The sequence below is a fragment of the Caretta caretta genome, chromosome 4 (assembly GCF_965140235.1).
Source record: "Caretta caretta isolate rCarCar2 chromosome 4, rCarCar1.hap1, whole genome shotgun sequence".
Classification (NCBI taxonomy): domain Eukaryota; kingdom Metazoa; phylum Chordata; order Testudines; family Cheloniidae; genus Caretta; species Caretta caretta.
The window spans coordinates 85,445,516-85,468,889 of record NC_134209.1 but is presented as its reverse complement, the minus strand read 5'-3'; the positions used below and the strand labels follow the sequence as shown (position 1 = coordinate 85,468,889).

At 39.0% G+C, this 23,374-nt stretch overlaps 1 protein-coding gene and 1 long non-coding RNA gene across 3 annotated transcripts in view; one reads left to right on the top strand and one right to left on the bottom strand.

Annotated features, from left to right (window-relative positions):
• Nucleotides 1-22,626, top strand: part of VEGFC (vascular endothelial growth factor C) — a 141,783-nt gene extending 119,157 nt beyond the window's left edge. For both annotated transcript variants that reach the window (XM_048847791.2, XM_048847793.2), the window contains exons 4-7: nt 6,340-6,491; nt 16,027-16,136; nt 16,435-16,768; nt 22,111-22,626. In XM_048847791.2, the coding sequence (XP_048703748.1) occupies nt 6,340-6,491; nt 16,027-16,136; nt 16,435-16,768; nt 22,111-22,225 (711 nt within the window). In that variant the 3' untranslated portion in view covers nt 22,226-22,626. The remainder of the gene's footprint in view (nt 1-6,339; nt 6,492-16,026; nt 16,137-16,434; nt 16,769-22,110) is intronic.
• Nucleotides 1-23,374, bottom strand: part of LOC142071913 (uncharacterized) — a 248,828-nt gene that overhangs the window by 95,515 nt on the left and 129,939 nt on the right. The window lies entirely within an intron of this gene.

Genomic DNA, 23,374 nt, shown 5'->3' with positions numbered 1-23,374 from the left:
CCTTCATTAGGAACTTTAAAGAAAAAATACATACTTCTAGTTAACAGATGGAACTAAACTCTGAACTCACTTATACTATGCAATTCCCCCAAGTGCAAAGGAATTGAGGCAAAATTTGGACTGTTTTCAATGTTATAAGCAGGGTTTGGATTTTACTCGGATTAGAGATCTTGCTATTTTTCCATTCTCCAGGACTCTCCTAAGGCATCAGCAATGAGGAAATTATTTCATTTAGGATAAAGTTGTACATGAATTTCATTAAGATACAGTATATGTGGGGCTGGTAGCAATACCTATTATTATAACTTTGCCAAGATTCATACAAGGAGCTTGTGGGTGGGGACTGGGACTGAAGGCTGATTACGAGGAGGGAAACTGGGACTGACTGGGCAAGTAGACTGGGCCTGAGAGCTGGGGAGGAACACCATAGAGACTGAGAGTCTGTAGGAGTGGGGAGACTGGGACTGGCTGGTCAGGGAGGGGAGGCAGATCTGATGAGGAATCCAAGTGAGGGGGACCAACCCTGGGACTGGCTGGGCAAAGAGATTGGTTGCAGGGGATGAGACAGAAGAGACTTCCCACTAGGTTATATTCCCATCCAGAGCCTGGAATGGAATCCTAAGGGAACCTGTTGCCTGCAGAGCCCTATTATATTAAATTTGGTCTTGATGTGGGGGTGGAGGGTGGATTTGACCTTATGTGAATAAAATAAAAGTAACCCTGAGCTAAACAAGACAGTTCAGACAGTCTATCAGCTGCCTGACCTCTGGGCAGTCCCAGGGGTAATTTCATGTCCCTGAGATAGCCAGCAGTGGTTCCAGAAAAGAAGCCAGCCAATGAACTAGCCATAAATAGGTGCTGCATTTCTGCTTGGAAAATCCAAACTAGAGATTGATAGCTGGCTATTACAGCTTCCAAACATGCCCCATAGTGGCCACAGATGTTGGGTTCATTGCTGGATCAGATGGAAAGTAAGGACTAACAGGAAATGAATTAAAGATGCAAACAAAAGAGAGGAGACATTACTAAGAGTCAAACCTTGTTTAATTGAATTGATTCATAGAGAGAACAATGTGAGACCAAATCCTGCTTCCACTTCAGCTCCATTGATTTCATTGGTGCTGCTCCTGCATAGCTGAGAGCAGAATTTGGACCCTGATCTATTTTAAATTTTCAAAGATTAATACACAAAATAATTCTTGGATTAAACACACAATTTCCAGTACAGGTTGAACCTCTCTAATCCGGCACTCCCTGGTCCAGCAACATCCATGGTCCAGCATAGGCTCCAACTCCGTGGGTGCTCTGGGGTAGGCACTCTGGGGTTGGAGCACCCTTAGGGAAAAATTAGTGGGAGCGGAGCATCCACCGGCGCTAAGCTCCCCTCTCTACCCTCCTCTCCCCGCACCTCTCGCGCACCAGCAACCCCACGCTTACCATCTCCTCCTTCTCCTTCCCAGCACTTCCAGAGCTCCGCGAATAGCTGATTCGCGGCATTCAAGCTCTGGGAGGAAGTGGGAGGACCTGGGGCTGGCAGCTGGAGGGCCACGCTGGCTGCAAAGCCTGGGAGTGCTGCAGCGCACACACACCCCCGCACCTCTACTTCCTGTACCTATGGAGACCCACTGGCACTCTGCATTGACCTCCTGTGGTTCGGCGAATTCTTTGGTTCGGCACCAGTCGGGTCCTGAGGGTGCTGGACTAGAGAGGTTCAACCTGTAGTAATACAGCTCTACCCCAATATAATGCTGTCCTTGGGAGCCAAAAAATCTTACCGTGTTATAGGTGAAACTGCATTATACCGAGCTTGCTTTGATCCACTGGAGTGCCCCCTCCCCCCCGCCCCAGCACTGCTTTACCACGTTATATCTGAATTCATGTTATATCGGAGTAGAGGTGTATTTCCTATAGAAGTAGGTTATGCTTCAGGAATTTGATTATAATGAAGTGGTTGAACAACACTCTTCTAGAAAAAGAAATAAGTACAAATATGAACTCTTCCTGTACGATTCAGAGCTCTCAGTAGCCTATTCTGACACAAATAGAGAGAAGACAAAATATCTTCAGTAAAGCAGATGACAGTATCACTTCCAGTCAGGAGAACTGGTGTTTTTTGTTTGTTTTTTTTACAGCCTGTGCCATTTAACAAAAACAAGGAATAGAAATTTAATAACTAATATAATAAGTCTGTGACATAGATTAGTGTACTGTGTCATTTTGATTTTGCCTGTGCATAGCATCTGCTTGTGGATAATATGAAATACTCCACTAGATTCTGTTTAGTTAATAGCAGTATACGTTCGAGATAGTTCACAGAAGTCAAAGGAGTTAGTCTAGTTTTATGCTGGTGTAACTGAGGCCTTGTTTACATGTTAAAATGGAACTATTAATGACCACAGTTAACATTTGCTGCTGAACTGGTGCTAAACATGGTTTAAATGTAGACAAGGACAAACTGTATTTATCTCCATTTCAGCTAAACGTTGTTAAACCCTACTTTTAGATGTTTGCTGAGATTTGTTTTTTTCCAGAGTGTTTAGGCTACTCCAGCAGCATAAATAGGGCAGAAGTAGCTCCTGGGGAATAATTGAGACAGAGAGGGCTTCTTCAGGTGGCCTCGTGCTGCAAGAATAGTTCTATACTGCCTCCCTCGCAATCCGGAGTCTAGTCTTGTTACCCAGGGTTTTCAGAACCTTTGCTTTTTGAAAGCCAATTATGTGGTGTTTTGTTTTATTAATTTAGGGTGGCTGAATGCACATAATATGATTGCAATTAGCTTGATTCTATTCTGGGGTATACACACCCCAGGGCAATAGTCTAACTTACATTATGGGTCAAAGTGGCAGCCAGATGGCCTAAGAATACAGGAGGCACAAAAATGTGTTGAAGCCACCTTTGTCCCCCATCCCTGTTCCTGTATGGCTGCAGCCAAGAACTGGTCTCAGATATCAGATATTAAATAGTGTTCAGATAATAGGTTTTTTCAGTTCCACCTGTAGTACTGGGCTTGGGGGGTGGTGTGCATGTTCATAAATGAGAATTGGGAAAACAGAAGAATGCCTGTGTGATGGTAATTTAAAATGAAGTAAACCCCCTCTGTCTTATTCCAAAAGTTCACGTGTATAGGAAAGTCAATATGATAAGCCTGTTTTCACATCTGTAAATCTTTTTGTTGTCCTTATTTTCAACCTGGCCTCTGTTTTTGTGTGCACAACTTGGTATACACAAGTGATAGAATTTGCATAAAACTCACTGGGTTTCGTGTGTGAATTGTATCACAGACACAAAGAGGAGCTAGTACTTATGTATATGTATGTGCATAGGTCTTCTGATGTGGCTGTGTGTGCACAAATGAAAGCCACTTTTGCAAATTTGGTCCTTTGTGTCTATTAAACTAAAGCAAGGAAACTGTAATGAAAACCAAGCATGAACTATCTTCCAGCTAGTTTGCACATGTAGTGTATTGTCGCAAAAACAAATACCACGGTCTGCGGTTGGTGAATGTCTTTTAAACAAATAAATAGGCACTTAGAACGATAGCCATTTAAAAATGAGATTAGTTAAAAAACCTACATCTCTGCTTTATTTGTGTACTTACAATTACTTTTAACATGCTTTTTTTGGATGTGACATACTGGTAAGAATGTGTGTAGTCATGAATTTGACAGTGCTGCTATAATAGGCAGGATAAGGAAGGGGCCAGCAGTGGATCGTAAGGCAAAGGGGATTATAAATCTAATAAAAAGTTGATAAGAAGCCTCCTTTTAGGGGTCTGTGCTGAACTCTTAGTGAAGACCCAGGAGGTCTCTCTGGTGATAACTATGCTTGAGAGAGGCAGACAGCAGTTTAGAATTCATTTTAATAGCACAAATCTTTAAACTAAAAGTGGACTTGTCCTTTGACTTGACCTGTTTTGCTAATCCCTGTGCGAACCAAATCTTACAGAGTTATTTTTTCCAACTGAAGCAAGAGTCTAAATGTTAATACAGTTTGGCTAGAAGTTTGCACTGAATTAGATGACATCATTCTTCCCATGGCAGCTCCCTAGCTAGATGACCATTTCATCAGGTTGGACGATCAGTGAATCTGCTTTCTGATTATTTATTTTTAATCCACAACAGTAGACAAATCTATTTACAATCTTTAGACACTCTGTTGCAAATGATCACTTAAAAATATTCACGGTAATTTAATACTCCCAGAAGTTGCTGGACTCACAGGACGGTAGAATAAAAGCCCCTCCGGTTGTTAACAGAAAAGGTGCAGCACAGGCGCTGGTCATTCAGACTTCTCTATTAGAAAAAAAGGAATCCCTTTGCCCATTCAGTCCTTGGTTTCTGACGAGTCTGCCGACAAAAGGCCCCATTACTGCCAAATATCTTTAAAGGGGCACCGTCATCAAAATTTGGACAAAATTCACATTGTAAAAACTAACTTCCATGAAACCGGAGATTACTAGTAGTATTTCTACAATGTTTTAAATCATTAACAAATAAACATCACCTTGAAGTGTTTGAAACATGAACACTGCAGCACTAACAACCTGAAAGTAAAACTGAATATACATAAAGGATAACTGACATTACTGCATTTCACTAGCCAATCTAAGAGAAATTCAGGAAGTAAATAAAGAACCGAAATAAGTAAATTGAATTTTTAAAATTCTTAACTTTAAGGGTCGCATTGTTACTATAATTAATGACTGTGTTTATTTATAACAGATGTTTTAAGTTGAAAATGTCTAATACATGGTAGAAATCTGAATTTTGCTTTTCTTATTAATTTAATAAAACAGTGCATTTCTAGATTTACTGTAGACTGTTATTTTATAACATTAGTGAAGATAATTGGTTGTTTTATTTACCGCAGCTTTACTCTCATTTTACATTGGTGCTACTCCAAAGTATGTAACAATCCAATGGAGATACTCCAGCATAAAACATAAAAACCGTAGAATCAAGCCCACTTAATTTAGGAGCAGAACCAGACCATGGGCCTATCTTGTGCTTGGAACTATTTGATTAATTTTCCCTATTCTGCATATGTCTTATGTGTTTTGAAACTTTAAAATAAAACCTGTAAATTTTAAGCGGTAACTATATTTCACACTGCTTGTACGTAAGGGGTATAAAACAGTTTAACATACAAGATCATAGGGTTAGCAAGTATATTCCAGCTCAGCGCTAATTCATTGTTACATTGCACAATCCCATCAGTGGAAACTATTGGAGTTTAAAAACTAAGGGTCAAATTTGAATAGATATTTAGGTTCCTTAAGGTGCAGATAGGGCCCAACTGGGATTTGCAAAAGCACCTAACTTCCATCAAAATCAATGGGAATTAGGCACCTAGATGGGATTTAAAATCCCAGTAAGTGCCTATTCTTCACTTCAGACGCCTAAACACCTTTACGTATCTGGCCTGAATATACTTGTGTCAGGAGATTTCCATGAACTGAGTCTCACAGCAAGAGTCTTTATTGTTAAAATGACTTCTCCTAATTTTATTCTGCATCCAGAGGAAAAGTCTTGTATTAAGTACTTGAAATGATTTTCCCTTCTTTCCTGTTATTCATCCCAACCTCACTCATTCCACCTTGTATCATTTTTAAGAGTCTTGCTCAGTATTGTTGCTTGTTTTACAGAAAAACAGAAATGTTTTGTGTCCAAGTGGGACATCAGATATTATTGTCCAGTATTACTATAATCACAATAACAAATACAAATAACACAGATGGGACTTTAAAGGTTACCATAAAACTGATCCAAAGTGAACAACACTACCAAAAAAAATCACGCTGCAGTACACAATAAAGATGCTCCCTTCACACAGAAGTGTTTTGACCGAAATCCAGTATTACTGTTTTACACATCTTTGTAATTGCATAACCAATGTACCACGTTGTAAAAGTGCCATTTTTTAAACTATTCTTAAGACACAACCTTTTGATGAGAATTGTACCTTGCAAATATTAATTTTTGGATTTAAAAATACCAGCAAGTCTGCAAGTCATTTTCCCTCGAACAATGTGTCCTTTATGCACGCTCTGCTTTTTAACTCTTTCCTTACCTCCCAAATACTCTAGTATGCAAATAAATAGAGACATGTGAAAGACTTTGTAATGCAGAAAAAAATGCTATTTTAATGGAAAGTATAATTACCTAATTGTTATACTCATCAGGTGCATAATGGTAATTTACTAAGTCGTTAATACTGAATAGTGATGGAGAACGAGAATCAAGATTTAAGCTCATTTACATTTCATTTTGTACACACAGTTTTTCTTTTCAAGTATACTCTGATTTAAAAGTGGTTCTTTTCTCTTTTCCCTTTCTGTAGTTATTCGAGATTACCGTGCCGCTGTCTCATGGCCCTAAACCTGTAACAGTAAGTTTTGCTAATCATACGTCGTGCCGATGCATGTCTAAGCTGGATGTTTACAGACAAGTTCATTCAATCATTAGACGCTCCTTGCCAGCCACGCAACCACAGTAAGTATATGAGTTGCATATTTCCTTATGCCTTATCATAAAGCCTGTACAATAGGTTACTATTTGTTGTGGTAATTCAGGCAATAGAACTTGGTTAATTGTGAATAGTAATATGCATTTCCCTCAAGAACAGCTTTAGGAAATAGACTAATAAGGAAAATATATCATTCTTCATTGTTTTACATGGGAGGAGTCCTATTCGTGGTGTTAGCAGAGTACATTTAAGCAATGATGTAATCTAGGGGGCTGAACTCACTGTCACTAAAATCAAAGGGCGTTTTGCCATTGACGTCCATGGGAGGAGGATTGCAATGCAGTGTTGTAGTGCAGCTTTTGATTTTTAAATAAAACTAGTTTATAAAATGACTATATATGATCAAATCATAAAGTACCACACAGTTAGGGTTATGACTAGTCCCGAATCAGCCAAATCATGGACTTGCTTATTCATTTTAATAATCATTATAATTTTCTTTACAAAGCATCACGCTGCAAAAGCAGTCAGGTTGCCGAACAACAGTCAAAACTATTTTTCATTCATTAGTATCAGAACAATCTACCTCACTGAAATTACAGACATGGTAGGTAAACAAAAACAAAACAATAAATTGCACTCACTTTTTTCTCAGGAAAAAGAAAAGGAGGACTTGTGGCACCTTAGGGACTAACAAATGTATTTGAGCATGAGCTTTCGTGAGCTACAGCTCACTTCATCGGCAAACTCCCACTGATTCCAGTGAGCGTTTGTCTACGTGTAGACTGAGCATGGACCTCAGAATTTAACAGAATACAGTTACTGTACCTGAAAACAGTGGTACCATGCTGAACAACTCCAGAAATGATTTGAACCATAAAAGGAATATAAAATAGCCTATTTAAGAAAAATTAAATATAGACAGAATGTGAAAAATAAGGCACCCATTTAACATAGCTCTATAAGTACCAGTCAACATTTCTATTACAACCTCTGCTTGTCTACATTCCTTTGCTGTAATGCCTACAAAAAATTGACAGTGGTTAGGCTGCTGGCGTGCTGAGACCACAGCCCATCGTGCTGAACAATATTATCTCATTGTTTACTTGTATCCCCCAACTGGCTGTATCCATCTGTCGTCTCTTGCTTATACTTAGATCATAAGCTCTTTGGGGCAGGGACTAGTCTGGCCCATGACTGAGGCTCCTGGGTGCTATGAGAATACAAATCATAAATTATAAGATTCGTGGAGTATAAGGCCAGGAGGGATCACTGAGATCATCTAGTCTGACCTCCTGCATAACACAGGCCCTTGGACTTCCTGTTTGTATGTTTTTCTAAAAGGTTATGTTCTAGTTCAATCTTGAATTAAAAATTGCCAGTGATGGAGAATCCACCACAATGCTTGGTAAATTGTCCCAATGACTGATTACCCTCTCTGTTAAAAATGTTGCATGTTATTTCCAGTCTGAATTTGTCTAGCTTCAACTTCCACCCATTGGATCTTGTTATACCTTTCTCTGCTAGATTGAAGAGCCCTCTATTATCAAATTTCTGTTCCCTATGTAGGTACTTACAGACTATGAGCAAATTATCTCTTAACCTTCTCTTTGATAAACTGATCAGATTTCGCTCTTTCTCACTAGGGTCTATCTATACTGCAGTTGAAGAAAGTGATTGAAGAAAGTGATTGCCTCTCAGGTAGACATACATGCGCTAGCTTTAACCTAGCTAGCATAGCTAAAATAGCAGTGAAGCCACACCAGCGCAGACTAGGAATGCAAGCACTTACCTAGGGTTCCAAGCGGGCCTGTACAGCCCATGCTGAAGCCCACACTGCATGGCTGCACTGTTGTTTTTAGCTGTGTTGGCACACCTGAGTTGCAATCACACCTTTTATTGTAGTGTTTTCCAATTGTTTAATTATTCTCTTGGCTCTTTTCTAAATCTTCCCCAGTTTGTCAACCTCCTTCTTGAATTCTAGACACAGTACTGCAGCAGCAATCACACTAGGGCCAAATAAAGAGGTGTATAACCTCTACTCTCACTTGATATTCCCCTGTTTATACATCCAAGGATCACATTAGCCCCTCTGGCCACAGCGTCACACTGAGACATCTTGTTCACCTGATTATCCACCATGAGCCCCAAACCTTTTTCAGTATTGCTTCCCAGGATTGTCCCGTCCCCCCATTCCAGTAAGTATGGCCTACATTCTTTCAATTTAGATGTATGATTTTACATTTGACCATATTGAAACACATATTGTTTTCTTGGACCCAGTTTATCAAGTGATCCAGATGGCTCTGTATACATTACTTGTCCTCTTCATTATTTCTCACTTCCCCAATCTTTGTATCATCTGCAAATGTATTAGTAATGATTTTGTTTTCTTCCAGGTAATTGATAAAAGTCTGAAATAGTGCAGGGCTAAGACCCAATCCCAGCAGGACCTCCCTAACCACACCCACCTAATGATGATTCCTCATTCACAATTGCATTTTGATACCTCTCAGTTAGCCAGTTTTAATGTGTGTTATGTTGATTTTATATCATTCTAGTTTTTTTATTCAAAGTGTTGTAAGGTACCAAGTCAAATGCCTTTCAAAAGTGTAAGCATATTACATCATCACTATTGTCTTTATCAATCAAATTTGTAAACTCATAAAAATACCAAGTTACCTTCAACTGACCTGGTTTTCATAAACTCATGTTGATTGTCATTAATTATATTACCTTGCTTTAATTCTTTATTAATCAAATCCCATATCAACCATTCCATTATTTTGCCAAGGACAAATTTGTAATTACCTGGGTCATCCTATTTAGCCTTTTTAAATATTCATGCAACATTTGCTTTCTTCCAGTCTTCTGGAACTTCCCCAAGACTTATAGACAATCAACATTAATGGCCCAGAGAGCTCCTCAGCCAGCTCTTTTTAATACTCTCAGATTCAAGTTATCCAAACCTGCTGATTTAAAATGGTCTAATTTTAGCAGCTGTGTATAACATCCTTCTGAATTACTATTGAAATGGAAAGTGTTTCATCATCACCACATGAATACTTCATCTGGCTTTCCCAAATGTAGAAGAGAAATATGTATTGAACCCTTCTGCATTTTTATTAACAATTCTAGCATTTCCATCTAGTAATGGACTATACCATTGTTAGGATTACTTTTGTTCCTAATACTTTTTTTTAAACTCCTTCTTATTGTCCTTAACTCTGATGGTCATTGATTTCACCTTGAATCTTTTTGCTTCTCTGATCAATTTTCTACAATTGCAATCTCTTAATTTATATTTATCACTAAGGCTAAGATTTTGTCGGGGATATTTTTAGTAAGGGTATGTCTACACTCCCTGCCGGATCGGCGGGCAGCAATCGATCCAGTGGGGGTCGATTTATCGCGTCTAATCTAGACATGATAAATCGACCCCCAAGCGGTCTCCCATCAACTCCTGTACTCCACTGCCGCGAGAGGTGCAGGCGGAGTCGATGGGGGAGCGGCAGCAATTGACTCACCGTAGTGGAGATACCGCAGTAAGTAGGTCTAAGTACGTCAACTTCAGCTACGTTGTTCACATAGCTGAAGTTGTGTAACTTAGATCAATTCCCCTCCCTCGCCCGTCCCAGTGTAGACCAGGGCTAAAAGTCACGGACAGGTCACGGGCAAAACAGAAAAATTCATGGAAGCCATGAACTGTCCCTCACTTTTACTAAAATTATCCCTGACGAAATGGGGATCTGCGGATCCCCACCATATTTCAAGGGGGCAGCTGCAGCAAGACTAGGAGCTGCCTGTAGCAGCTGGGAGCTTGAGACTTCCCTCATTGCCTCCCTTTGGGAGCTCGGGGCCACCCACGGGGGCCAGGAGCTGCTGCAGCGGCAAGGAGCTCGGGGCTTCTCTCACTGCCTCCCGCTAGGAGCTCAGAATTCCCCACCACAGCACCACCCCTGATGACAGGGAGCTGGGGGGTTCTTCCACTAGGGGCTGGGGGGATTCCCACAGCTTCCTGCCTCACTCCTGTCCACTGTGGCTGAAGTCACTGAGGCTGCTGGAAGTCATGGATTCCATGACTAAATTGCAGCCTTATTCATCGCTATCAACTTCCTCATCCTTCCACTTGTTATATATTATTTTTATAGCTACTTTTATTTTGCCTCTAAACCAGGTCAGATTTTTTTAACCAGTGTAGCCTTCTTTCTTAGTTGTCATGTTTTGGGTATCTAGAAAAATATTCTTAGAATTTAAGCAGGAAAAAAAGTGAATGATTATTGGGAATTGTCTTTCTCCTAGTTGGTTTGGCTCATAATTGTCATAATTTTTTTCAGCTTTTTTGGAATTAGCCCTTTAAAACTAAGTGTGTATGGTTTGGAGCTGGTTACATTTGTTGTGTGCAAACAGAACAAAAGTCATGGTCATTTGCACCGAAGCAATCACTAATTTTTAGTTCTGTGATCAATCTCTGTATCTCTCTAGCTGAGATACAATATAGAATTCCTCCATGTTGAGTGCAACACTTTTTGAGTTGGGAAATTGTCATCTATACATTTTAGAAATTGAGGATATTTTAGTGCTGGCAGAATGAGATCTCCAGGATGCATCACTTAGAATGAAGCCCCTAATGATAACACAGCTTTTTTCCCCTTACACATAATACATAGGTGCTTAAAGAGCCAGTCATTCCTGTTCCCTCATATGATTTGGTGGTCTGTAGCAGACACCAGCTAGTATTCATCTTGTGCTTTACCTGGTAAACATTGAAGTGTTCAAGATCATTTGCTTCTGAGTTGTCCGCGACGCAAACAGATAATATCATTTATGACAGAATCCCTCTGTCCCTCCCATTTTGCCAACTTGATCCTTCCTAAAGAGGTTATAGCTTTTGATTTTAACATGCAAATCACCACTAGGTTTCAAGAATACCAATTTAGGTTACATAAGAATAGCCATACTGGATCAAACCAAAGGTCTGTCTAGCCCAGTATCCTGTCTTCTGACAGTGGCCAATGCCAGGTGCCCCAGAAGGAATAAACTGAACAGGTAATCATCTAGTGATCCATTCCCTGTCACCCATTCCCAGCTTCTGGCAAACAGAGGCTAGGGACACCATCCCTGCCCATCCTGGCTAATAGCCATTGATTGACCTATTCTCCATGAATTTATCTAGTTCTTTTTTAAACCCTGTAACAGTCTTGGCCTTCACAACATCCTTTGGAAAAGGGTTCCACAGGTTGACTGTGTTGTGTGAAGAAATACTTGTTTTAAACCTGCTGCCTATTAATTTCATTTGGTGTCCCCTAATTCTTGTGTTATGAGAGGAGTAAAAGTACTTCCTTATTTGCTTTCTCCGCACCAGTCATGATTTTATAGACCTCAATCATATCCATCCTTACTCGTCTCTTTTCCAAGCTGAAAAGTCCCAGTCTTATTAATCTCTCTTCATACAGAAGCCATTCCATACTCCTAATCCTTTTTGTTGCCCTTTTCTGAACCTTTTCCAATTCAAATATATCTTTTTTGAGATGGGGCGACCACATCTGCACACAGTATTCAAGATGTGGGCGTACCATGGATTTATATACAAGCAATATGATATTTTCTCTTATCATCTATCCCTTTCTTAATGATACCCAGCATTCTGTTCGCTTTTTTGTATATTGAGTGGATATTTTCAGAGAACGATCCCCAAAGAATCCAAGATCTCTTTCTTGAGTGGTAACAGCTCATTTAGACCCTATCATTTTATATGTATAGTTGGGATTATGTTTTCCAATGTGCATTACTTTAAATTTATCAAAATTGAATTTCGTCTGCTATTTTGTTGCCCAGTCACCCCGTTTTGAGAGATCCTTTTTTTAGCTCTTTGCAGTCTACCTGAGACTTAACTATCTTTAGTAGTTTTGTATCATCTTCAAATTTTGGCACCTCACTGTTTACCCCTTTTTCCAGATCATTTATGAATATGTTGAATAGGATTGGTCCCCAATACAGAGCCCTGGGGGATACCACTGGGTTGAATTTATGCTCATAAATAATCTATTTAAATTGCTCTTGCTAATTACTGAGGATCCTAGCATGGGTGGATAGGTAATTAAGAATTCATTATTAAGAATAAGAATTCTTAATTACCTATTCACCCATGCTAGGACCCTTCATCTTCTCTTGGTGCCTTGATTAATTTTATCAGCATCCTGATTTTGTTCCAAATGAATGGTCATTAGTTCCCCTTTTCATCCTCTCCTTTTGTTATTAGTTTATTGCTCTCCTGATTAATCCAGCAATCCTGGCCCCTACAACTTTGGAATGGGTTTTAAAAAGCAATTGAAAAAAGGAGATAGCAATTTTTATTAATTTGGATGGGAGTTTTTGCTCATGCTGGGGAGGATGAGTTGGGGGAGAGAGGACATGGAAGAAAGGTGCCTGAGGGAGAGGCATACAAGCATCTGATAAGCAATATTGGCAAAGTGAAGGTGTGGACTGACACCTTGCTAAACTAGTGGACAGGATAGGGTGGTGCTAAATGATGGAAGGCCTTAAAGACAAAGACAAGGAGTTTGTGTTCAGTGCAGTGAGGAGGATGAGCTCATTGGAGGCTGGTGATATGTGAGGATTGCTTAATTAGGATGATGATCCTAGCCGCAGCATTTCTGAATGGGCTTGCAGGAACAATGTAGTCGGCATCAAGGTAAAAAAGAATGAGATAAATATTTGAGGGATGAGATGGTGAGAGCTGGAACAAAGGCCCTGGCAGGCTCCATAGTAAGAAAAGTTTGAATATTACAAATATTATATAGGTAGAAACAGCAAATAGTTGATACAGTCTGTATAGGGGTGTAGAGAGAGGCCCAAATCTAAGATGGTGCCCAGACTATACCCCTGAATGCCTATGAAAATCCGCAAAGACAGAGAAATTGGGGGAGAAGGGAAGATCACTTTATGTGGTTGACAGTGATCTGGTTTTTGTATTGTAGACTGTATTTGGGGCAGGCATACTGGCAGAGTTTAGTCAACCATGACAGAGAGCCTGGCTGGTTCTGTTTCCTTTGTCACATTCTTGGTCAGGCTACAAATGTTTGAGGGGGCGGCAGAGGCTATCTACTGAACCATCAGAAGTGTCTCACATCACTGATCTCTGCAGTTTATTAAGGAGCAGCGCTGATAACATCCAAGGGAAACGCTGTCTTCTTTAGGTGTAAAAATGGTGACTGAGATGTGAGTGGTAGATTGGGGTGGGCAGGGGAATCAGACTGATTGATTTAGGACTTGCTTAGGGTTAGGGTTATTTGAAGGGTCTTGTGATTTTGAAGTTATGTTTCTTTCTAAAGTCATCATAATATTTGCTTTATACACAAAGTATTAAATATCTTTTAATAGCAATATGCCTAATTAAAAACAAGCATGTATTATGTTGCAAAACGTCTATGGTATTTTATAATTGATGACACCTGTGTTCCATTCTGCAAGCAGCGAATCATTAGAACTCATTCATTGTAGCTATCTTTTACATTAGGAGTAATAGACATTTGAGAGTCAGAACCATGACCAGAATTACACTGGGAGTACTATCCGTATCTATAAACATACTTAAATGGGTTGAGGAAGGAAGATAATTAGGGCAGATCCCAGCCTGCACAAAGGGGTCTTGTAGCTTCCTTAAGCAGTTGACTGAGGATTTCTCTGGTGTGTGTGTGGGGGGGAACCTCAGCTAGTATAGGGGACATACTAGGGTTATACATAATGTGCTGCAGTGATCCGTAGGAGCTAGTTACAAGTTGGTGCAACTTGAAGCTTCAACCTTTGTTCACACATCCCTGTGTCCAACGAGATGTGCTAAATGCAGCTCCTGAGCATGTATGGATAATCAAGAACTGGAACCTGATTCCTTTTGGGATTTTATACAGGAAACCATTAAGATGCTTTTTTGGGAGGAATTTATAGTCAACAATACACTAATAGCGATAGGTTTTTATATTCGGTGACACCTTCCCAAACCTCATTCTTATTTAGAGACTTATCCTCTAATCTCCTAAGTCTTTCTTTATATTGACTGTTTCAACATAACAAGCTGTTCTCAAGATATTCATCCCCAAATATAAACCTTTCTTTAGCTAATTTGGGTCATATTGTGCCATAATTGCCACTTAATTCAGGACACTTTTTGTGAAAAACAATGCTGTAGGCTGAATTTTTCTTCATACTGTGATTTTTTCAGAGCTTAGGCATTCTTTCAGTGGGCATGTCTGCACTGTAATTGAGGTATGGTTGTAGCTCAGGCAGACATAGCTACTAAATAGCGTAGATGCAGTGGCATGGACTGTGCATGCATGCTGAGGACCCTGGGTCTGTATTCACGTCACTCACCTCCACTGAAGCCCATGTCCCCACATCTGCACTACTATGCCAGTGTGGGTGTGTGTACCCAAGCTAAATATATTAGAATATGACCATTTGTGTATATAATCCCACAGTTTGGATTCTCTGACAATAACATGTTCAAATCTTTCTTGTCAGTAGATCAGATACTTTTGCTTTTGTTTTGCCATAAGATCATAATAGTCTTCTATGCAGAGAGACCAACTCTTTTTAAAAAGTGGTCGGAATTTTTTTTCCCATCTATCTATGGCTTCCCTACAGAAGTGGGCTTTCTGTTGAGTAACGGTAGAAGTGCTGCCTTATCTTATAGCTTGTAAGTGCTCCACTGACATTTTTGCCTCCTTAAAAAGCTGTGCTATTCTGATCATATCAGCTGTTAGCAAATGCTGAATGAGCTTCGTTTTATCTTTAGTGGTCTAATGACAAGTACTGAATGTGAAATATTCCAGTTCAATTTTGCAGCCAGTTGTTCAGGAAACCAAGAAAAAGTTTTTCATTCTCAAATATTTTAAAATATTCTCTTTTACATTTTGAAGAGGCCCAGTTCCCAAATTGAACCATCATTTTCTGACTTACATCTCTAATTTCTTTAGAAAACTAGACTTAACAAAAATATCACAAATAGTCCTGTATTTTCAGTTCAGGGTTGGATTTCAATTCAAGGAAGTTTTCCAAAATGGAAAAACATTTCCAAATTTAATTAGGATTAAATGAATTCTGAACATGTTAAAAAGACAGAGCTGGACTGGACTTGCTGAAAACTTTTAATCAGTAATTCCAGTGCTAATTACTCACACCTTTCTCTCTTAATACCTATAATACTTTAAATGAGTCAAACTACTTGTCCTTGAACCTGTCTTCCCAATTGGCAGCCCTTTAATGAAGCAGAGTATCATGACATTTTTATTATGTGTAGTGCACTAAATCATAATGTATGTGTAGTAGTATATACATGCTTAGATGAAATAGGATCACAAAACCCAGTATGTTTTAATCATCCATTTTTCAGATACTGAACAGAAAATAACCTATACATCGCAATATGCTGGTGACAATGTGAATGAAATCAAAGCTTTCAACGGTTACCTTTCTAACAGGAGAATGCCTGTTATCAATACATAAAGTTACTTATCTTTTGTAGTCTTATGGCAATAAGCAAACAGTGTATTTCATCCATAGGTGTCACGTGGCAAACAAAACTTGTCCAAAGAATCTTATCTGGAATAATCAGATTTGCAGATGTCTGGTGCAGCATGACTTCAGTTTCTCTTCCCATCATGGAGATACTGGTAAGCAGTTATGTGTTATAGGATTAAATGTAGTTGTTCTGTGCTGATTTACAGAAAAAGAAAACAATAAACCATGAAAATTAAACAGTTTGAATCTTTTTAATTCTTTGTAATTGGTTGTTTACAGAATGGCATTTTAGATAAGTAAAATGCATCCTCAGGGTGGGATTATATTTTCACCATTTTAAAATAGGATTAATCATAATTCCTTAATAAAAAAAATGTGAAATACACAGATGGGTTCTCCATTTTTAGTAATGTGTGGATTCAGATTTTTTAATGTTTGCTGTATTTCTAGACACTGCTGACGAATTCCATGATATCTGTGGACCTAACAAAGAGCTTGACGAAGAAACCTGTCAATGTGTCTGCAAAGGGGGTGTACGGCCTTCAAGCTGTGGACCCCAAAAAGAATTAGATAGAACATCGTGCCAGTGTACATGTAAAAACAAACTTTTGCCTAGTTCTTGTGGTCCCAACAAAGAATTTGATGAAGATAAGTGCCAGTGTGTATGTAAAAGAACCTGCCCTAAATATCAGCCACTAAATTCTGCAAAATGTATCTGTGAATGTATAGAATCTCCAAATAAATGCTTCTTAAAAGGAAAAAGGTTTCATCACCAGACATGCAGGTGAGTTAAATGACTAAAAGATTCTGTAATCTAATTGTTATAGCACTGGACAGAGACTAAAAATGTTGGGTTACCTTTGCCATGGGATTACTTTATGACCAAGAGCTTTATGATTTGCCTATCTGTAAAAGGACAGTCTGAGGCTTAATGAGTATTTGAAAACCACACTGAGGTTCTTGGATCCTATAGATAGTCACTGTGATTTCAGGTCGAGGAAAACAACACAAATCAGACGTCAAGAATTAGAACATTCAAAAACCAGTCGGAGAACACTTCAATCTCTTTGGTTGATTACAGACCTAAAAGACTTGATTACAGACCTAAAAGTTGCAGTTTCCACGGTATGCATCCGATGAAGTGAGCTGTAGCTCACGAAAGCTCATGCTCAAATAAATTGGTTAGTCTCTAAGGTGCCACAAGTACTCCTTTTCTTTTTGCGAATACAGACTAACGCGGCTGTTACTCTGAGACCTAAAAGTGGCAATTCTTCAACAAAAAAACTTCAAAAACAGACTCCAAGGAGAGCCTGCTGAATTGGAATTAATTTGCAAACTGCATACAAATTAATTTAGGCTTGAATAAAGACTGGGAGGGGATGTGTCATTACACAAAGTAAAACTATTTCCCCTCCTACTGTTCTTGTAAAGTGCTGGAAATGGCCTACCTTGATTAGCACTACAAAAGGTGCCCCCCCCCCCCCCGCTCTCCTGCTGGTAATAGCTCACCTTTCCTGATCACTCTTGTTACAGTCTGTATGGTAACACCCATTGTTTCATGTTCTCTGTGTATATAAAATCTCCCCACTATATTTTCTACTGTATGCATTTGATGAAGTGAGCTGTAGCTCACGAAAGCTTATGCTCTAATAAATTTGTTAGTTTCTAAGGTGCCACAAGTCCTCCTTTTCTTTTTACAGATACAGACTAACACAGCTGCTACTCTGAAACCTAACATAAATTTACACTCTTTTAGTAGGTCTTTTGGCTGAGACATAGTATAAAACCAAATTCTAGACTATTTGTGGTTCTTAAAAATCCCAGTGTACTTTTCACTAGCCAATATCCAAACTAACTGTCCAAATTATCCTTTAAAATGGGATTCTGGTCAGCAAGCAGACTAAGTTTGATAATGTTCATATTGCATACAAGATGTTTCTCATAGCTAGCAGTGTAATCGAAGCCACTCAATTTGGAAATATTTCACAATTCTGAAAATCAATTTTTCTTCTGCTTCCTACACCATCACTATGAAATTAAAATGCAGTAATCTGTCACATAATTTTGTTGAGGTAATTATTATATGTATACATAAGGCACCTGTCACTATCATATCTTGTTTGGCTGCTTTGCTGAAACACTATTAATTCTGCAATGTTGAAAACAGTGAAGTCTTGTTTTTTAAGTAAAGCTAAGCAGACAATACTGCTTGGAGAAACAAGATCACTGAGTTCATTGATAGTAGTAATAATAGTAAATATTCATAGTATGAGATACATATTTGTTCAATTACCTAAAACCATTGAAATGGTTACAAAATAAACATTTTAATTTATTTATAAATATTCTGGCAGCACCTAAAGGGCCCCAGACAGGACTGATGGACATAGAATAGAATATGGATCCTGCCCTAAAGATTTTAATATCTAAAATGACAAGACACACAATCAAATATAGACAAACTATATCAAAATACAGCTCACATAGTACATCTCTCCTCCCTCCATTGTATGTTCAGCAACAGCTCCTGGCCACTCCTCGTACCTGACTTAATAGGAAATAAGGGCAATTACCACCAGGCATTTGGCACCTGGAAGGATGGGGGCTACAAAGAGGTCATCAGTGTCTAGTTTAAATTCCTTCTGGGGTGCAGTGCAAATTACACTTTGAGTTTTGGTCCATGCACCACAGGAATAAAGTTCACTGGTAAGAGACACATTTAGTGATCTTCTCCAACCACAGAATGTGCCTCTTTAGTGGTGTTATGCACCAGAAAACAACATTAACAGAATATTAAGGTTGCAGAGTCAAGCGCTCAAAAGTTAGGAAATGCCAGAATTAAGTTTGCCTGTGTAACCCCCTTGTGCATGTGCATTATGATACGGTCTTTAATTGTAGAGTCATATACTGTATTTTCCAGAGGACTCCTGCCTTCTTCAGTCCACTGGTGCTCAATTCATGAGAAGCTATTCAATATTTTGTTTTCTCCTCATTGTTCAGTGTTTGGTCTAGTGCCTTATTTACTGCACACCATTCAAACCCTGCTCTGAAAACAGTTATTCACTTCCTCATGTGCTTGTCTATGGTGTTCTTCTCTATAGTATCCTACTGCTTCACAAACAATTTATCTTCACAACATTTCTGAAAGGAGAGGAGGGGGAGGTAATATCCCCACACTGTCAGTGTCCCAATTACCAGTCCCTCTCCCTCCACATCTGCAGTCTTAGGGGCCTTGCCCAGCCAGTCCCAGTTCCTCACTCCTGGCTCCTCCACCTGACATTTCTTTCCCCACCTCCCCTCCCTGGCCCAGTCTTTGTCCTGTCAGTCCCAGTTCTCCCCGCTACACCTCACCACTCCTTGACACATCTGTCTTCCTTCCCCTCACCCAATCTCAGTGTTCCCCCAGCCAACTGACTCCCAGTGTTTCCCTTCCCAGCTCTCAGTGTCCCCACAAGCTCCCAGTTCCTAATCTGCCTCTTTGCCCAATGAGTCCTATTTGCAGCCTCAACTCCCAGCTCCCAACTCCTTGCCAACTCAGTCCCAGCCTGCCTCCCCCTCTCCAGTCACAATGGATTCCTTGTCCCAATTTACTCCTTTCCCTTCCCCCGCTTCAGCTTTGGGACCCCTCTGCACTTTAACTAGACTGCCGCCTCCTCCTCCATGCTGCCTGGGTACAGGAGAGTTGCGCTTCCTTCTCTTAATTCCACACCCTAGGCCCAAGCCCCCAGCTCAGAGAAGCTGGAAGCAGCATTTACAGGGAAAGTCTGGTTTTGCCCTTGTAAAATGTAGGCTGGAGCAGGCCTGGTCACTCTGTAGGGATGGCAGCACATTGATAAGTAGTAAAAGGACCAAACATGCTCCATGAGGACAGAATCTTCTGAGATTTTAGTTGTTCTGTTTTGGCAAGACTCTATTGAGCATGTGACCGACTGACATAGCTGTGTTGGCCTAACTTTTAAGTGTAGACCAGGCCTAATGTCAGATTGAGGGCAGGGAGATCTGTGGGCCACATGAAAGCATACAGACAGCAGTATCCAGCCTGTGTGACAGCCCTTATCTACTATTTTTTTTATTTGTTATCCAACTGCTTTGCTAGGGTTAGGCATCCTGGGAAATTATCCAAATAGCTAAGGTTTTTGGCTTTGCCTTAAAGATCAGTGCCTCAGATGGTATAGCCTTCTAGGGGGAATTTAGACAAACGCTTTGAAATCTTTAAATGAAAGGCACTATAGAAGCACAAAACATCATTGTAACATGCAGCTCAGAAACAAATTCTACATCCACTCCACCCCCATTTTTGTATCCACAGAAGATTAATTTTCCCAGTCCAAACTTACTCCTGGTTTTTTTGGGGGGGGGGAGGGGGCTGGCACAGATCGTGTTACACCCTTCAGTGATGGCATACAGGAGGATAGGTGCATTTCTATCAAATACCCACATTATTTTGGTTAGGGGCTCTGCCTCTTTCTTGCTTCAGCATCCTCAACACCTTTCCAACACTAGCACCCCCACCCCAAACTGCAGGTGTTATATATTTTACAAAATGTTTAGCATTAGGCAAAAGGATCAACTTGATCTTTAAGAGAAATTCCATGAAAGTTGTTAAATTTATCCGAGATAGGACAAACTCTAGAGCTAAGTGACATGATAGAACACAAACCTCGGCATTACATAAAACATGCTAATGAATTAGACCACTGTAACAAATTACACTGAAAGCTCTGAACAAGATATGGCTAGTCAATAACTACCATTACTGCTGTGTCTTCCTCATTCTTTACTGATTTCTTCGTATTCGTGTTCATTGGTGTAATTAATTGGCTTGCATTAATGTAACTGTAATCCAAGATCTCATTTTATAAACACATTACTGTAAAGTGGCAAAAATAAGCATGCAATGTGCTAAACCATCTGCAATGATAATTAGAGTATGCATAGTCTAAAAACAGAAAAAATTGCCTGGGGAAGAGAATATTAAAAGTACCTCAATACTATATTGTGTAGTATCTGTAAACAGAAATATATAGCAAGAATTATTACAATAGAACATCATTATACCAGTATGTTTCATAAAACAGAGACACATTATTTAAAGACAAGTTTAAAATATAACTGTTGAAACTTGAAACATATACTTTTCTCTCTTGAGTCGCTGCCAATGTCTGAAAAAGCCACAGACTAGTACTTTGTCTCCATTACACACCAGAGGTTATTTGGCATTGTTATTGTAAGGTTATTTTAGGTCAAGCTTTTAAAAAAAATGAGGTGGGGGGAGAGCAGCCAAGGAATTAGGAAGCCAAGGAATTAGCTTTGTACGACTCCTTGTACAAGCAAATATGCACTAATGAGGAACATCTTGTTTATAGATGTAATCTGTCATTTAATGATCTATTTGCATTAAAGTTATTTCAGTTAGTAATATTGTTATTGGTACCCTTTCTTCTTTAAAATTTACCATATACATATGGGCCTGGATCCTACAATAAAAATCACATGGTGCAATTCAGCAAACAGACTCCCACTGAACCCACTGGGGATCTGTGGAAGTATACGGGTTTCCCCTGTGCTGTTCTCAGCGCAGGATCAGGGTCATAGTATAGAAAAATCCATCTTTTTCTATTACGCAAATGGCTGGTAAATATACAGAAAAAAGTAAAGCATTCTGGCCTGTAACATCAGCTCGTTAGGGAATGCTGGCTCAAGCTAGGAGACATTCAGTAGTGGCATACTAAACAGGGTTGCCTACTAGAAAAAAATGTTAGAAGTATTTGCCAGAATAATATACCAATGTATACGCTAGCTTAGAACGTAATTAGAGCTGGGTAAGTATTTCAAAAGAGTATTAATGAATATTATTCATTTGAATAAAACCACAGAGTCACCTCAGCAGTATTCGTAACCCCATTTATTTGATTTTTCATTGCAAGTTAGTTCAGAGCAATGAAAGAGGAGGAATATTCATGCACATACGTAATACTCAGGCCTATCTCCAATAAAATACATCTTTATAGGATTTAAGTGTTCTCTAGCATAAGTGCAGCGTAAGTGTACACAGTCAGACGTATATTTCGCTTTGATTTATGCGCCTGCCCCCTTTTACCAACAACTTTTTTTTTCTTCCTCCAGTTGCTACAGACCACCATGTACAGTTAGAACGAAACGCTGTGAGCCTGGATTTTATTATAGTGAAGAAGTGTGCCGCTGCGTACCCACATATTGGAAAAGACCACTTATTAATTAGTGAAGAAAGCACTCCTTGCCATTTTGGTGTACATTTTTCCATTAAAAAAACAACTGTGTTAACATTGGAATTAACTGTGCACCAGAGATCCTGTGGGAGTCACAGAGACAGACACATTGTGCTTTTTCCCCCCAAGAAATATGGAAAGCACATGTAGACAATAATGGGGCTCATGTTGTGTAAAGAACTCACTAAGGACTTGTTTTTCTGCCAATGACCAAACAGCCTTGGTTTTCCTCCTTGTGATTTTTTTAAAAAGAGATAATGACTATATAATTTATTGCCACTAAAAACTTTGTGCAGCATTCCTGTTTATAGCAGTAACAATTGTTAAAGCTCACTGTGATCAATATTTTTATATCATGCAAAATATGTTTAAATAAAATGAAAATTGTATTATATACTGGTGAGAATGTTCAATTGATTATTTTATGACCCAGTCTGTACAAACCAACCACAGCTCAACAACATGAATGGTGGTTCTTAAAATAGTTTCTGGAAATCCAGAGCTAGAATTCCTATCCAATAAAAATAAGTGATTTTATGAAAGTAAGTATAAGTGAGACAGCAGTGAACTTTTTGTATCTGGTTAAAATATCTAGGCTGAGCTATTAAAAAAAAAGTTATATTTACAACATCTATGTCCAATAATATTTTACTATTTAGACAAACTAGCTAAGCATGGGAGATATTTCATAAAAACTATTATGAGTTCTCTCTATTGCACAGGAACAAAGCTTGTTCAAAGGAGAGCAGCAGCTATTAATAGTCACATACATGTATGCCGATATATATTCAAAATATTTTATATGGTAAGTGTTCATGCAGGTATAATAAATAATTAAAATCTAACTAAACATATTTACATATGGAAATATGAATTATGCTGTTTTATTTAGTTGTAAAGATTGTGCCCTAAAATTCAAAACAAAATAGTTTTAAATTATTTGATGTTTTACTATTTCATATGGTAAGTCAAATGATTGTGATCTAAAGTATCTTGTATGCCAGATGCTTTTAAGAGAAAATAATGTATTTTTCTTTCCACTGGGCACCAGAAAAGATTTCCAACAAGCCAGTCTGGATTTACAAGATAATCTCTGTACAAACAATTGTTACAGAGTATTTTTACATGGAGAGTCTCCAGTC